At 46.7% G+C, this 14,402-nt stretch overlaps 2 protein-coding genes across 6 annotated transcripts in view; both read right to left on the reverse strand.

Moving 5' to 3' along the window:
• Positions 1-8,716, reverse strand: part of SEMA4A (semaphorin 4A) — an 80,130-nt gene extending 71,414 nt beyond the window's left edge. For 4 of the 5 annotated variants that reach the window (XM_081174557.1, XM_081174555.1, XM_081174558.1 and 1 more), the window contains exon 1: positions 3,804-4,188. The gene's annotated coding sequence lies outside the window, so the exon portion shown is untranslated. Of the gene's footprint in view, positions 1-3,803; positions 4,189-8,549 lie in introns of those variants that run through there. The other variant, XM_081174554.1, reaches the window with a different exon arrangement.
• Positions 8,717-9,750: 1,034 nt separating this feature from the next.
• Positions 9,751-14,402, reverse strand: part of LMNA (lamin A/C) — a 48,393-nt gene continuing 43,741 nt past the window's right edge. Inside the window, exon 12 of the mRNA XM_081174573.1 lies at positions 9,751-13,139. Within this exon, the coding sequence (XP_081030699.1) occupies positions 13,113-13,139 (27 nt within the window). The 3' untranslated portion in view covers positions 9,751-13,112. The remainder of the gene's footprint in view (positions 13,140-14,402) is intronic.

The following is a 14,402-nucleotide window of genomic DNA, read 5'->3' on the forward strand; positions in this document are numbered from 1 at the left end:
CGAATTAAGTTCTTAACCCGAGGTACCACTGTATTCCAAGTGTGGTCTGACCAAGGCATAATAAAGCAGGACTATTGCTTCCCTTGATCAGGACACTATACTTCTGTTGATGCAGCCTAGAATAGCATTAGCTTTTTTGCTGTATCACACAGTTGTCTCTCTCCCTCTCTCCCTCACCCCTTCTGGTAGGGCTGGCAGCTCTCAACCCCCCACCTCCCCTACAGTTTCCTAATGTCTTGCCCCATCTGCATGGTGGGATGTGGGGGAGAAGTTCTCCTTCCGGTAAGGGTGGAACTGGAAAAGCTGCCTGCCTGAAAACCCGAAGAGCCATTGCCCGCAGACTGTCTCGCCAGAGTGGTGCATGCTCTGGTTATCTCCCGCTTGGACTACTGCAATGCGCTTTACATGGGGCTACCTTTGAAGGTGACCCAGAAACAACAACTAATCCAGAATGTGGCCGCTAGACTGGTGATTGGAAGTGGCTGCCAAGACCATATATAACACTGGTCCTGAAAGACCTACATTGGCTCCCAATATGTTTCTGAGCACAATTCAAAGTGTTGGTGCTGACCTTTAAAGCCCTAAACGGCCTCGATCCTGTATACCTGAAGGAGCATCTCCACCCCCATCATTCAGCCTGGACAGTGAGGTCCAGCTCTGAGGGCCTTCTGGCAGTTCCCTCACTATGAGAAGTGAGGTTACAGGGAACCAGATAGAGGGCCTTATCGGTAATGGCCCCTGCCCTGGTGGAATGCCCTGCCATCAGATGTCAAGGAAATGATCAACTATCTGACTTTTAGAAGACATCTGAAGGCAGCCCTGTATCAGGAAATTTTTAATGTTTGATGTTTTATTATGTTTTAAATATTCTGTTGGGAGCTGCCCAGAGTGGCTGGGGAAACCCAGCCAGATGGATGGGGTATGAATAATAAATTATTATTATTGCCAATCTGCACAGACAACCCTGAGCTAGGTGGACCAACAGTTTGTCACAGTCTTCTTCGTATGCTTAAAGTCCCAGGTTCAACCCAGCTGATGCTGGGAAAGACTCCAGACCAAGGGTGAAGCAGAATATCTAAGTGCACACGATCACAGTGTGACCTTATGACCCTCGGCAGCTTCACCCTTGTCCTTTTAATTATCCCAGTGACTTGAAATGTTTTATACTGTGATGACAATAAAGGTATTTGATTTGATTTGACTCCAGACCAACATCCTGGAGATACCCCACTGCCAGTCAAAGTCAAGGAAACTAAGCTGGATGGGCAGACTCTGCAGAAGGCAACTTTCTATGTTCTCAGGTTTCTTGACTCTTTAACAACTTGCCCCATCATTCCACCTGGATGGTGGTGTGGGAACCATGGAACATGTGCCCATTACACAGCTGTTTTTTAAAGGGCTGGCTGGCAAATTTTACCAATGATTTATTAAGTAAAAGCAAAGGCACACTTAGGATCCCTTGCACCCCTGGCAGCCCCACCAGGGGGAAAAAATCACTTTACCGCAATAGCCTCAGTAGGAATTGCTTTATTTTACGTGGCCCAAGTACAGTACTCGAAGCATCTTACGTGAGGGCAAGGCAAGAAAGAAAAGTCCCCCCCAAACTGCACACTTTTGTGCCACAGTGTGAAAAGGATGGGAAGCTTCTGCTGCACATTGCCACCCACCTATATGTCAATCAACTCCATAGGTGATTTTGGGGAGGGAGGCTGTTCCACCAAGCAGGGGCTGGTTTCGCCAGCCCCTAAGGTATGCCTTGGAGTGAAAGATGTGAAGACTTGCAATTCTCACCTTAGCACAGGGTCTACCTCTGCTGCTTCTCTGTAAGGGTATGTTCACATTCACCCCATGATCTGTTTGTGGCCTGCTCTGCTCCCAGATATCTAGGCAGGTAACCACCAGTTCTGTAATGTTTAAGCTAACTGGTTAAAGAGTGTGTGTCCATTAGTGAGGGGACACACACACACACACACACACACACACACACACACCAGATGCATTTCAAGCAACATTTGCACAGCGATGTTCACATCAAAGAGGGGGCAGATGTGTCTTCACACACCCCACATGACCATTTTGGGGTTTCCCTGCCCTCCAATTTCCCCCACAAAACTCCTACTCATTGAAGTATCGCCTGCGCATGTGTGAAGGAAATGTCCCCATTACCACATTCAGTTTTCTAGCTGGACTGAAACTGGCTTGAGAAACACACACACACACACACACACACACACACACACACACACACACCCCAAACACAGCAGAATTTGTCAAGAAGCTACAGGATCGATAGGGAAGGCGGCTAACGGCGTATGAGTGCAGCTTCAAAATCTAGTCATGGGAGCCCACAACACGAGGTAAGTAGGCGGTAATGGAATCAGCCCCTAAGTGGCAGTAAAGGAGCAAGCCCCTTGCCCCACTTCGCCAGGATTCAGAGCTGGCCTCTTCCCACGGAGCTCTCCGTGGCTTAACATACTTTGAGCTCATGGGCTTAAGAAGCTTGGACTTCAAGCTGGGTCATGCTATGAAAGGGTTCATTTGCAGCAGCAAAATCCAATCAGTCTTTCCCAAAACTCACCCCTCTCTCAAAGCTCGCAACAACGACACACCTTCCCGAGAGAAGCTAGCTGGCTTTCGTGCTGCGTTATATAATGTGCCTAAATGAAAGCCATGGTTTGGGCTAGGTGTTGCAACGGAGCTTATTTACAAGGAAATGAAGCAAGGCTTTACTAAACATGAGCTGCAAGATGGGCTCAGATCTTGCAAGGAAGGAGCAGGTCTGTGCATAAATCTCAGCCGGCCTTGCCTCCTCTACAGGAAGGAGGTCAAAACAGATGTGACCTCCAGCATCCACCACACCACAGTCCTGCTGCTACAGGAATTAAAGGGGGGCAGGGAAGAGGATATCCCCATTGTCTCTGCAAAGCAAGCTTCTGAATAGAATCACCAACACTTAAAATCCAGCTCAGTCCTCTCCTCCTCCTGGCTTCTTGGATTTCACCAGGCAGACTTCCCCCCACACTTGCAGCATTGCGGAAGTGTCCGCCCCCCCACCGCCCGCAGATGAAACCCAAAGGTCTGACAGCCCACACCAAATTAGAATTTGATGGCAGCAGGCGCGTTATACTGTAGCTTACAGCGATCCTTCTCATGTGCTAAGTGCAAGCAGCCGCACACATCAGGCTTCAAGCACACAGGAGTTTCAAAGCTAGCATCCTTCTGCTCAGCCATGCAACTCCTTCAAACCCTTTTGTGCATCCTGATGCCCCAGCCGTGCCAGTGAGTGCGTTGTTTTGCACCGCAGGTGATGCGCCACGTAAACTGTACCAAGTCAGATCGTCGGATCAAGTTGGACCATTCGCCAGTCAAGCTCAGAAATGGCTACACCGAACTGTAGCAGCTTTCCGGGATGTTTTTCAGATGTCAGAGACTGAACTTAAGGCTCTGCTGCTGAACTGCAGACCTTGCACAACAGATTTTGCAGCTGGTTCCCCCACACCCCGCTCCTGTGCAAGTCTGGGTGCTGAGGCTTGCTTGCGCATCGCTGTGCACCCCATGGGTTTGCATGGAGAGCCACGACAGCCTCTTCCCCACCACATCCACACATTCGGGGCCCGTCTGTGGAAACTGCACAGACTGCATTCCATCTGCGCTCCATCTGTGCGGAGAACGGTACAAACACATTGGAACTTGCCCGAAAACAAAGCCAAGCCCTCCTGCAAAGGAAGAAAAGTTAGTGCTTTTTCGCAACGGGCACAGATTTCATATGACAGGATTCCCGGAGGCATCCCCAACAAACTCACGTGGCTGGTCTGCGGGCTGGTCTTGGGTCCAGTTTTTACTCCCTTGGAGGTGGTTTGCTCTTTGCACAGCTGGAAAAATGAAAACAGAGGCTGCAAAGGGTGTGGGGGAGGCGAGCTTCCTCTTGGCTCCCCTTTTCCTTTGCGAAACCGATTGACCGCGGACTTTAAACAGTCCCTCCTTCTTAGCCACCCTGGGAGAATTAGCGCTGCTGTGAACTCGCTGCCAAGTTGCCTGCCAACCGGGCTCTGCCGCCTGGCACATCCATGCTCCCTTGGTGGCTGCTTGAAAGGCCTTGCACAACTTCGCCAGCGAGATAAACACTCCAGAACTCTGTAAGAGCCAACCTCCAACTCGCCGTTTATCACATACCGTAAGCCGGGGAGTCAGTCGCACACACCACACACACACACACACACACACACACACACACACGCAATCCCGTCCCAAGGCTGCCAAATCCAGGCCAGGATTTATGAGGAAGGCTCGGCCACAAAGGGTTTTATCTTTGGCTTTTAGATAAACGGTCCCAAAGTAGCTTGTGAGTTTCTTGGGGCAAAGGGGAGGGGAGGAGAGAGGAATCAAACAACAGGCCTTCTCAGTGATGTTTTCTGGACCATGAAAAGCAGGAGGTGCCGCATCATATGATCGCAGCCTATTAAGTGAGCAGCAGCAGATTCCAAGTCAGAACCAGCAAACAGACAACAGGGGCTGTGCCCTCGAAAGCAAGAAGCAGAAGAGGCCACCCACCACCAGGGTCATCTAGTCCAACCCCCTAAAATGCAGGACCCCAGGCTGGTGCCCTCCAGACGTTTTGTGGCCATCAGCCCCCAGGCGGCATGGCGAAAGTTCAGGGATGGTGGGTTCGCAAGTCCAGCAAGATCTGAAGAACAGCAGCTTGGTAAGGCTGGTCAAGGCCATTCAAATGCTGCAGCAAGAAAAGCTTGATCTTGTAGGCTGTTTATGAATTATGCACACACATATTGTTGCTCTTCTTTTGCATAACTGAGTCTGCACTTTTGCCTGTTTTGGATAATTTATTCCACCTTTGCAAGTCACAGGGCAGAAGAAAGAGCTGTGCAAGGCGACCCCACCCTCAGCTATTGCAAACTTTGTTCCCGTGATCCCCACTGGCTTCTGTGTTGGGTTTTGCTAACCGGGTCTCCTCCTTCGGACTGCAGCTCGCATCAGCCCCAGTCACCATGGCTGTGCTGGAGGGCATGCAGTTGGCCAAAGCTTTCCTAATATTTGAACCGGCATTGCCTGTCTGCTTCTAGGGATGAAGGAGAAATTCAGTTTTGTTTGGGTTTCAGTGAGAAGCGACCTGATTTGCACTTCTCAAACACTTGTGCAAAGCAAAACATAATTACAGTTTGGTAACTTTGCACTTCCCCAAATGTTGTGATGCAGTTCTCCAGCCAGTTTGTATAAAAATGCCTAATTATTGGAAAGTGTGCCTTAAAACACATACGTCCGTGAATGTAACAGTCAAAAATATCATTATATAAGAATACGTTGTTTGACGGAGTGTGTGCATTAGCCAAAACTGCATCTCAAAACGTGTATATTTGGAGAAATGGGCCCTGAAATGCTGACAACTTTTCACAATGATTTTTTTTTTAAATCTCCAAGATGCTGCAGAACTGTGGAGAACTGAACCTTTGACTGGAAAAATGAGAAACAGAGAGAAATTGAAGTGGATAGATTTGTTGGCCCTCATTCCCTGCTCCTAAGCATGGCTTTATTTCTCTGGAAACAGAAAGCTCAGATCACAAATGTGTCTCTTCCCTACCTGATATATTTGAACACGCCAAGATGAAGCCTCTCCAGTGAGGCTGGAGGGGCACTTATTTGCTGTAGGCAAACTTCCAACTGGTAACCAAATTTTGCCATGCCCTTTATCATCCTTCCAATGAGATGTTCAGTGTTCTGAACATCTGTCCCATTCTCTTGTGCACCGTAACTTCCTGTTCATTTGTTGTTTATGCTGTTAAAAAACACTATGATATTTTCATGCTGCAAGTCAGAGCTCAGTGGCCCTGATTGTTCCCAGCCTGCATATCAGGCCAGGAAGTGACCAGCTCATGGGTCCAGTATGGCTCAGGAGGCCTTGTCATGACCCTTTGGACTCTCACCAGACCCCACTCCTCACCAGCCCACCAGAGTCACAAGTAGATCTGTTGCTCCACCCACTATTGCCTCTGGCCCCGCCCCCACAAGCATGCAGCCCCGCCCCACCCAGGAAGGTTGCTCATAAAGGAACACAGCCTTGGGTCTGAAAATGGTTTCTGACTCTTGTGGTAGTTGCTATCAAGCAGAGACAGTGCAAGGTAAAAAACCTAATAGTGTTTCCCTTACCACCACCACCTGGCTTTCCATTTAAGTCACCTAGCAGCATCCATTACATCAGGGGAGCTGGAGATGCAGAACCTCTCCATAAAACCTGCCGAACGTCCAGCAAATTTTGGCTCCTCCTCTCCGTATCCTTCCAACCCTGGCGGCCTTTACAAGAACTTAACTAAGGACTCAGCTACATTAGTAAAGAAAAGGCGCTTTATATGCGTTATAACACTGTGACACCAGATGGCGCTGCGGAGTCCCATCTTTCGCCAACATGATTTCCCACTATGACATTTATGACGCATTTTCTCGAAATGCTTTTTTTAAATGTGTCTAGATCCAGCCTCTGACGCTTGGGATCACTTTCAACTCTATTCTAGGATTCAAGTACTGTGACTCTAATAATTAGCCTCTGAGCTTTTTTTTTTTTACCCTCCTCCCTCCCCATCGCTTTTCCTTTTGTGCCATGTCTTTTAGGCCGTAAGCTTGAAGGCATTTGTATGCCATTCTGGGAGCCCCTTTTCAGCTAAAGAGCAAAATAAACATTAAAAAAATAAATAAAAGTCATGGTGCTTGCATTACAGAGACCAAGCTCCGGTGTGGTGTGATGCTTGCTAGCATATCAGGGTGCTAGCCTACCCTGAAGCGACATGGTGTTGTGTAGATTGCTGAACTGTGAGACTTGGAATTGAATTTGCACTGGGAAGACACATACCCTAATTTATATCATAGGGAAAACAGGGTTGGAAGCAGAAATGCTTCTGAATACCAGGTGCTAGAAACTGCAGGAGAGGGCTCTTACGCTCGTGAATTGCTTCCAGGTTTCCCTTGGGGGCATCTGGTTGGCCACTGTGAGAACAGGGCGTTGGACTAGATGAGCCATTGGCCTGGTCCAAAGTTACTTACATTCTTAAGGTTTGCTGGAGAACAGCATAACAATCATGACAGGCACCATCTGGAAGCAGTTCCAGATCCCTTTGTATCAGCCTTTGAGCCTTCAAAATATTTTGGACTACAGTCCAATGGAGTTGTGCTCCAAATTATCTGGAGGGCACCAGGTTCCTGGTGGCAGCTTTGCAGAATGAAGCCTTGGAGAAGGCAATCCTGACCTCTAGTGGCCACAACGTCTAAATGCACAAGACAGAGTCTATAACATGGGTAGGCAACCTAAGGCCCAGGGGCCAGATCTGGCCCAATCGCCTTCTAAATCCGGCCTGCGGACGGTCTGGGAATCAGCATGTTTTTACGTGAGTAGAATGTGTGCTTTTATTTAAAATGCATCCCTGGGTTATTTGTGGGGCATAGGAATTCGTTCATCCCCCCACCAAAATATAGTCTTGCCCCCCACAAGGTCTGAGGGACAGTGGACCGACCCCCTGCTGAAAAGGTTTGCTAACCCCTGGTCTCTAATATATACTGTATGTTCAAAGCTCTAGGCTGGAACATCCTTAAGGCAACTGGGGATGGTGGTGGAGGGGCCTTCTTGCTCCTGTCGTTTTGCTGACTGTGCTTAATAGAGATTGTAGTGGAAGACATCCACGAGGCATGGAAGAGTTTGCCACAATTAGGGTTGCCGTATTTCAAAAAGTGAAAATCCAGACACAAAAGTTGTTGAGCTTTTGGGAGCAAAGCTGTTGATCAACTTTGGCAAAATTGTAAAAAATAAATAATGTTTTGGAGCTAATTTAAAGGAAAATCACCAAAAACGTCACTGCCGACGTGGGTTACCATACATGCACCCGGATTTTCCCTGACATTTTTTGCAATTTCCGCCTAGACACTACTTCTGACTACAGTATTCCAGTTATGTCCGGGAAATTCTGAACGTGTGGCAACCCTACCCCCAATACTGGGCCAATGACACTGAAGGAAGAATTTATTGCGATTGTCAAATGATGTCTGCCTTTGCAGTGCAGATATTGTTTTGGAAAGCTGGAATTGGGTAGGGTCATTGTTCATTGTGAACTGAATTTAATTTCTCTTCGATCCTTAGTTTGGGCTGATGGGGTTTGAGTTCAACATCATGGAGGATCTGGAGGGCCTGGTTAAAAGCTTCTCCAGGTTGGGTGTTTGGGCGGGGGCAGAACTGTAACTGGAGCAGGTTTCACCTGCTGCCGGCTCACTCACAGCCGTTTCAGAAATGATTATAAATATAAAATTAAAAGCCGTCATAAAAATTTAATTTGGCTTGGTGGCTTTCTAGAACGTTAATTAACATTTATGGGCGTCCCAGGGCACCACTGTGTGAAATCCTTTTTCACCGTCAAGAATTGATTGAACCTGGTACCATCCATGGTCGTTAGGCCTGACCTGGGTGCGCTTCTAATCACAGTATGCCATATTTAACATTTTTATAAGAATACCCAAGTATAGAAGAACCATTTTATGGGCTCATTTCAGTGTCTTACCTTCACATATTTTAGATGGCAAATTGGCCCGAGACCCAGACAGACGTGGTTCGTGTTAACTGTGCAGAGGCCAATCTCTCGTGTTCTTTTCTGGATGTTTCCATCAGGGGCTCAAATAACACATAATATATCCTCTTCATGGCAAGTTTTCTGCTTAATCTTCAGAAAGCCTCCTGAGTTCCTTCCTCAAGGGGACTGATGAATTTATTGCCACACAAGTGGCCCAAATATCTGAAGTTGTACCGTATTGGCCTGAATATAAGCCACACCCACAGATAAGTTGCACCTTTAAAATTCAAGGGGGGAGGAAGAAAAAAAGACAATACCCGAATATAAGCCGCTCCCTTAAAATTGTGTTTTATGCTGGTGCTGGTGGTCCTAGGAGCTATGCGCTGCCATGGCGCCCGCCATCTTGTCTCACCAGAAGTCCTGTAAAAGCCAACTTTTGCAAGGCCGTGAATTTAAGCAGCACTTTAACTTTCCACTGTCGGAATTTGGAGAGAGAAAAAAGGGTGGCTTATATTCAGGCCAATACGGTACTTGCTGTGATCATTAGCTTATTTTTAAAAATAATCAGCTTTTGTTTTGTTTGTTCTTGACCAAAAATCATTGCAATTTGTCTTCTTACAAGTCAGTGGACGATAATGAACATCTGACTGACCAACCATGGAAGTCCACAATATGCTCAAGTGCCTTTGTTACTTGGCATGGCTGGGATATGTAGCTGACATGCGCTGCGGCCTCTTCGTGTTCGGCTTTTGGGAGGTTGTCCTTGAGGTCGCCCTGACTGAAAATGATTTCCCTGCCCTGCATTACATAGTCAGTCTAGGGAGGCTGCAAAGCTGCATTACGTTGTTGCTGGTTTTGGTAAATTGATGCCTAGGCCGAGTCTGACATCAGCGTAGCGATGTAATCTACTTCAGGAGCATTTCTCCTCTTGTGGATTTACTTTTGCCTCTCACACCCCCCCCCCTCACTTTTTGCCAGTTTCTAGGGTGCAGCCCCCCAGGAGGTCACCGGTGAGGAAATATGGAGCACCCTCTTCTCATGAACTGGCAAGGGCAAGGAGCCAAGGCCCCACTCTCCCAGGAAGGCCCACTTACATTAAAGGCCGTGAAGCCCCACTTCCCAGCTTCGTACCATAGATTAAGATACCACAGTGGTGTCCGACGCAAAAATGAAGGAAGACACAAAAGGCTGGTTTGGTAGACATTTTTTACGTGTATTTGGTTTAAGAAAATACAGGAGCACTACTGCCACATGAACAGCAAACGCAGGCCGCAGCAGAGGTCAACAGCACGAAAAACTCCCTAACAAAAGCACTGGCTTCCCCCTGGAGAATTGTTTTGGGTTGGTGAGTCTTGCTAGAGAGGGGGGCATCTGAGAGAAAGAGAGCAATGACATGGGTGGGTGTTGAATCGGGGTGAAACTCTTGCGAAGACAAAAACCGAACAAGAAGCAAGATTGCAGCTGGCAGCAGGCAGGCACGTTTTCGGTTTAGTGTTTTAATTTTGCACCATGCCCTACCCCCACCCAAATTAAGGCAAGAGAACAGGCGCATTGCAACACACAGCACAGGTTTTGCTACGTTGCTGCCCCATCGAGGAGGGTGCATTGCAAGCTACTGGCAAGCTACTGGCAAACGAAGCTGCCCAGAGGTTCCTGAGGAAAGTTATTTGCCTGCAATCCAAAGCTGCATGCAAAGATATATGTGCGCATGGAAAAGGTGCCCCCCGGTCCCATCACACATCTCACTCTAGTTCCACAGTGGAGAGCATTTTTAAAAAACTGTCTACAAGGGGGGAAAAGATTTGAACTGTGGGCCACAGGGAAAGTGGCTGCTGTTCAAGGGTGAAGGGGGGATCCCTGTCTGAGACACACACATGTGAGAGGGGCAGAGGCTAGGGCAAAATCAGAGCCCCTTCAGAACTCCCTCAAAACTCTGAAGATTTCTCTAGGTCCTATTAAGAAGCTCAGAAAATTTGTGGATCCTTAAGAAGTGACCAGATGGCTCTGGCTGAAGGGATCAAATGGGATCTTTCTCAGAGCACCCAATATTGCCAGTCTGTATGTACAGCTCACAAAAGAGCTCACAATTCAACAGGGGCCAATTTAGGGTAGATCAGGGGTTGCCAACATGATGCTCTCCAGGGGGTGTTGGGACTCCCATCAGCCCCAGACAGTACAGCCCATGGTTGTGGATTATGGGAGTTGCCATGCCACTTTAGGTCCAGGCTAGAGAGGAACCATGCAGGATGTGCTTACAGACCCAGAGTCCTAGGCCTACTCACAAGTAGGGGGTCTATGATACTCCTTCACTGCCTGTTAAGAATGTGTTTGGGAGGCCAGAGTATACAAGGCCCCCATCTGGGCCTTCCATTTGCTAGAAGCAACACAGGCCTCATCCCCCCACCTTGCTGAACTCTCTCTGCGCTAGTGACCTTGTTTCTGGATCACGTTTTGGACCGAGATTCTCTGTGCCTGACCCTGCTTGTGTTGAGACTTCACTGCACTCTTAGGTGACTTTGATCTGGCGTGTCTTCCAAACATAACGTGAGACACACATCTGAAAACTGAGGAGACCCAACTGTCTGCTGCAAGAGAAGGTGGCCTTTTCGAATCCTCGGCTGGGCAGGGAAGAGAAACAATCTCTGCAGACAGGACCCCACCAACAGAAGACCATGGTGGGAATCCAGCCTTAGTTGGAGACAAACAAGGCCCTCAAGACTGACAGGGGCTGCCCCATGCACATCAATGGGAGAAAAAGCTCCGTGGGGCGGCCCCACTTTGGAGAGAGGAGACTCTGTTGCTGGGCACTGCGGCTTCCCTGACTGTGCATTGGCTGCTCTGATTTCACAAAGGGGTGGGGGCTAAAAAGACATACAAAACTCCCCAAACCTATTTGGTGCTTTAGCTAGGAAGCTTTGTAGCTCAACAGCCCGTTTAGGGCATCGTAGTCAAACTCAGGCACAGAAAAAAAGCTGGTCCCGGAACTGAAATCAAAAGGCACTTTTCCCCGAACGTTCACTACACCTTCCCGTGGCCCTTAAAAGGGCAACCAAAACAAGAGCACTGGCTACAGCAGCCGTCTTACAGCAAGGAGCTGCCATCCTTTGCTTCTGGGCTGCCAGTCTGGCGAAGACAATCCTTTCCAAGGCACATCGCGGCTACCACCCGATACACACCCACCCGTTTCTCCCTCAAAGCGCCGCCAAAGAACAATACAGTACATAAATGTCAACCCAACAGCATTTATATTGGCTATTATAGCATAGCAGTTGGCTGTAAGGAGGAGGGGAGGAGGGATAACAGCAGCTGCAACTCGAGCAAAGCAAGGCAGAGAGGCAGAGAGAAAAAGCTTTGGAGAGAATTGTTTTTGGACCGGACAGCTGTCAAGCCCCAGCTGCCAACAGCCTTTTCTTACAATGCGGGAATCTTACATGCTTGTTTGCCAAAGGAAGGTGGTTTCAATTTTTGAGCCGAAACATTTCCTTGAAGCAAAAGTGGGTGTTAAGTTGTCATGTGCACCCCCAAAACTGTCAGGAAGGGCATCAAAAGTACACATCGGGTCAGGTATATGAGCTGTTTTGCAGGGTGGGAAGAGCTAAATCTAGATTTCTTCATTTAAAGGCACAAATGTGGACGCAGTTCATCTGAATTTGGTTCACTTACACTGGCGATTATTTTGTATTTATTCTGAGTGGGTGAAAAGTAGGGGTGCAAACTAAATTTTAAGATGAAGCGGATTTATAATCTGGTCAGTTTAAGGGCTGTTTTGCATTGTAACTGCCTTAGAGGGCCTCATCAGCATCGAGTAAAACAGCCTGACAACAGACATTGGATTAAAGTATGGTACATATCCTGTCCAGGATCTCAAACCAGAATTTAGACTGAAATTAATGTGGGTTTTATTTAAAAGAAGAGTCTCACATTGACACTGTAAACAAGGCTCCACTCTGAACCAAGAGGGTGTCTCTATGAGAGTCAAACTGTTTTACCTCAGGTGTGAGGGCTAACTGTGGGTTACAGCTGCTGTTAGCCAAGAGTGGCTTATGAGTATAATTCATCTTTAGTGTATCCCACAGGGAAACAGCAAGTGCAAAAATCCCTCTCAGAGTTTGTCTCTAGGGGAGAATATGAAACCAAGAGGGTCTCGTCTCTGCTGGCTGTTTATCTTTTTTCCTTTTACATACAGAAACCTTTGGTATTCCAATGAAAAATCTCTATATATATCTCTATACATATACACACCCCTATGTTAAGGAGATATTAAAGTAAAACATTTCCCCCCTCCTTTTTGGCACCAATAACTCAAATTTCTTTGGCTTGGTTGTGGTTTTTTTTAAAGCTTTTCTTTTTGTTATAGAAAAAAAAAATTCTTAAAAACCCCTGAAGCATCTTTAGCATTTATATATATTTTTATATATCTCGATATGTAATAATAAAGTATAAATTCCTGCAGTAGAAAATAACTCCTTTTATAAACGTTTCTTCTGTGCATGTAAGGAATAAGTTGCTTTTTGTCTAGCAGGCTGTGAGCGTTGTCAGGGAACAGCGGCAGGTTTACATGATGCTGCAGTTTTGAGGGCCCTGGAGGGAGACACACAGAGAGAAATATTTTTATTAATAATATTTAAACTGATTAGAAGCTTTTTTTAACAAAGGGAACTCAAACCCCCACCCACAAAAAACCCATACATTAAAATATACATATAGAGTCAGTCAAAATTCTGAGGAAAGAAATCGTGGTGACTTAGCCAATGTTCTCCTGCAGGTTCAGCACCTTCCCCTCCAAGGAAAGGATACAGAATTTGGGGGTTTTTTATAGTTCAGAAGGTGACTGAGGAGAGACATGGAATTCCAACACCACAGGGAGAAAGTTGGACTCTCCCTCATTGCCCTGAAATAACCCAATGGTTATTGCAAATCATGCCTGGTCCTTTATTCTTGCAAGAGGTCAAGTAGTTTCACTGTTTAGTCAATACAATATTTTTATTGCCGGCATCAAATCCCTTTTTCTTTAGCAAAAATTCATAGCAGTTGAGATAGATGCTGAAAGTGCTTGAAGTCTGAAACTGATGGCGCCTGTACTATGTGGTGTTGCAATAGGATTGAGAGTTTCTGGAAGACAGTGGGCAGCTCAGTTAAGTCTGACCCTGCATTATTCTTAGGGACGGACAAATCCGTCAGTCCCAGATTTTATTTTTCAAATATTAAATTTAGTTGTCCACATTTGGACATCAGTTTTCTTTCTTTAAAGTAACCTCAAAGAAATTGATAAGCATTTCTCTTGATACATTCTTTTGTATGGAATTTCCCCTAAAATCCACACTTGGCAAGCAATTCTCCTTAATATAATTTTAATTTTATTTGCATTAACATTTGCATTTTATGTATTATTTATTGCATTTATATCCCACCGTTTTCTCCAAGGAGCTAAAAGTGCTTTACATGGTTCTCTCCTTCCTCATTTAATCCCAACAACCCTTTTGGACAGGTTTGGCTGAGAGGCAGTGACTGGCCCAAAGTCACACAGCCAGGGGAAGATTTTAACTCTGGTCTCCCAGGTCCTAGTTCAACACTAACCACTGCACCACACTGCTCCCACCTTTCCCATATATACACAGCTTTGTACACATTTTTCTGGTTGTCAATTGAAAGATTCAGACAAACACAAATTTCAAAGGGTAGCCATGTATCAAATTTGCACCCCCCAAACTGTGAATTAGGTGGGTTTGTATAAAAAGGTGAACCAACTTTCTCCCCAATCTCTAGTCATTCTCGTTATCACCAAGTCCCCTGTGCACATCACTTGGGAATTTCTATGCACCTCAAGCAACCTGATCTGGTTTG

This window comes from Podarcis bocagei, assembly GCF_964188305.1.
Source record: "Podarcis bocagei genome assembly, chromosome: 16".
NCBI classification, from domain to species: domain Eukaryota; kingdom Metazoa; phylum Chordata; class Lepidosauria; order Squamata; family Lacertidae; genus Podarcis; species Podarcis bocagei.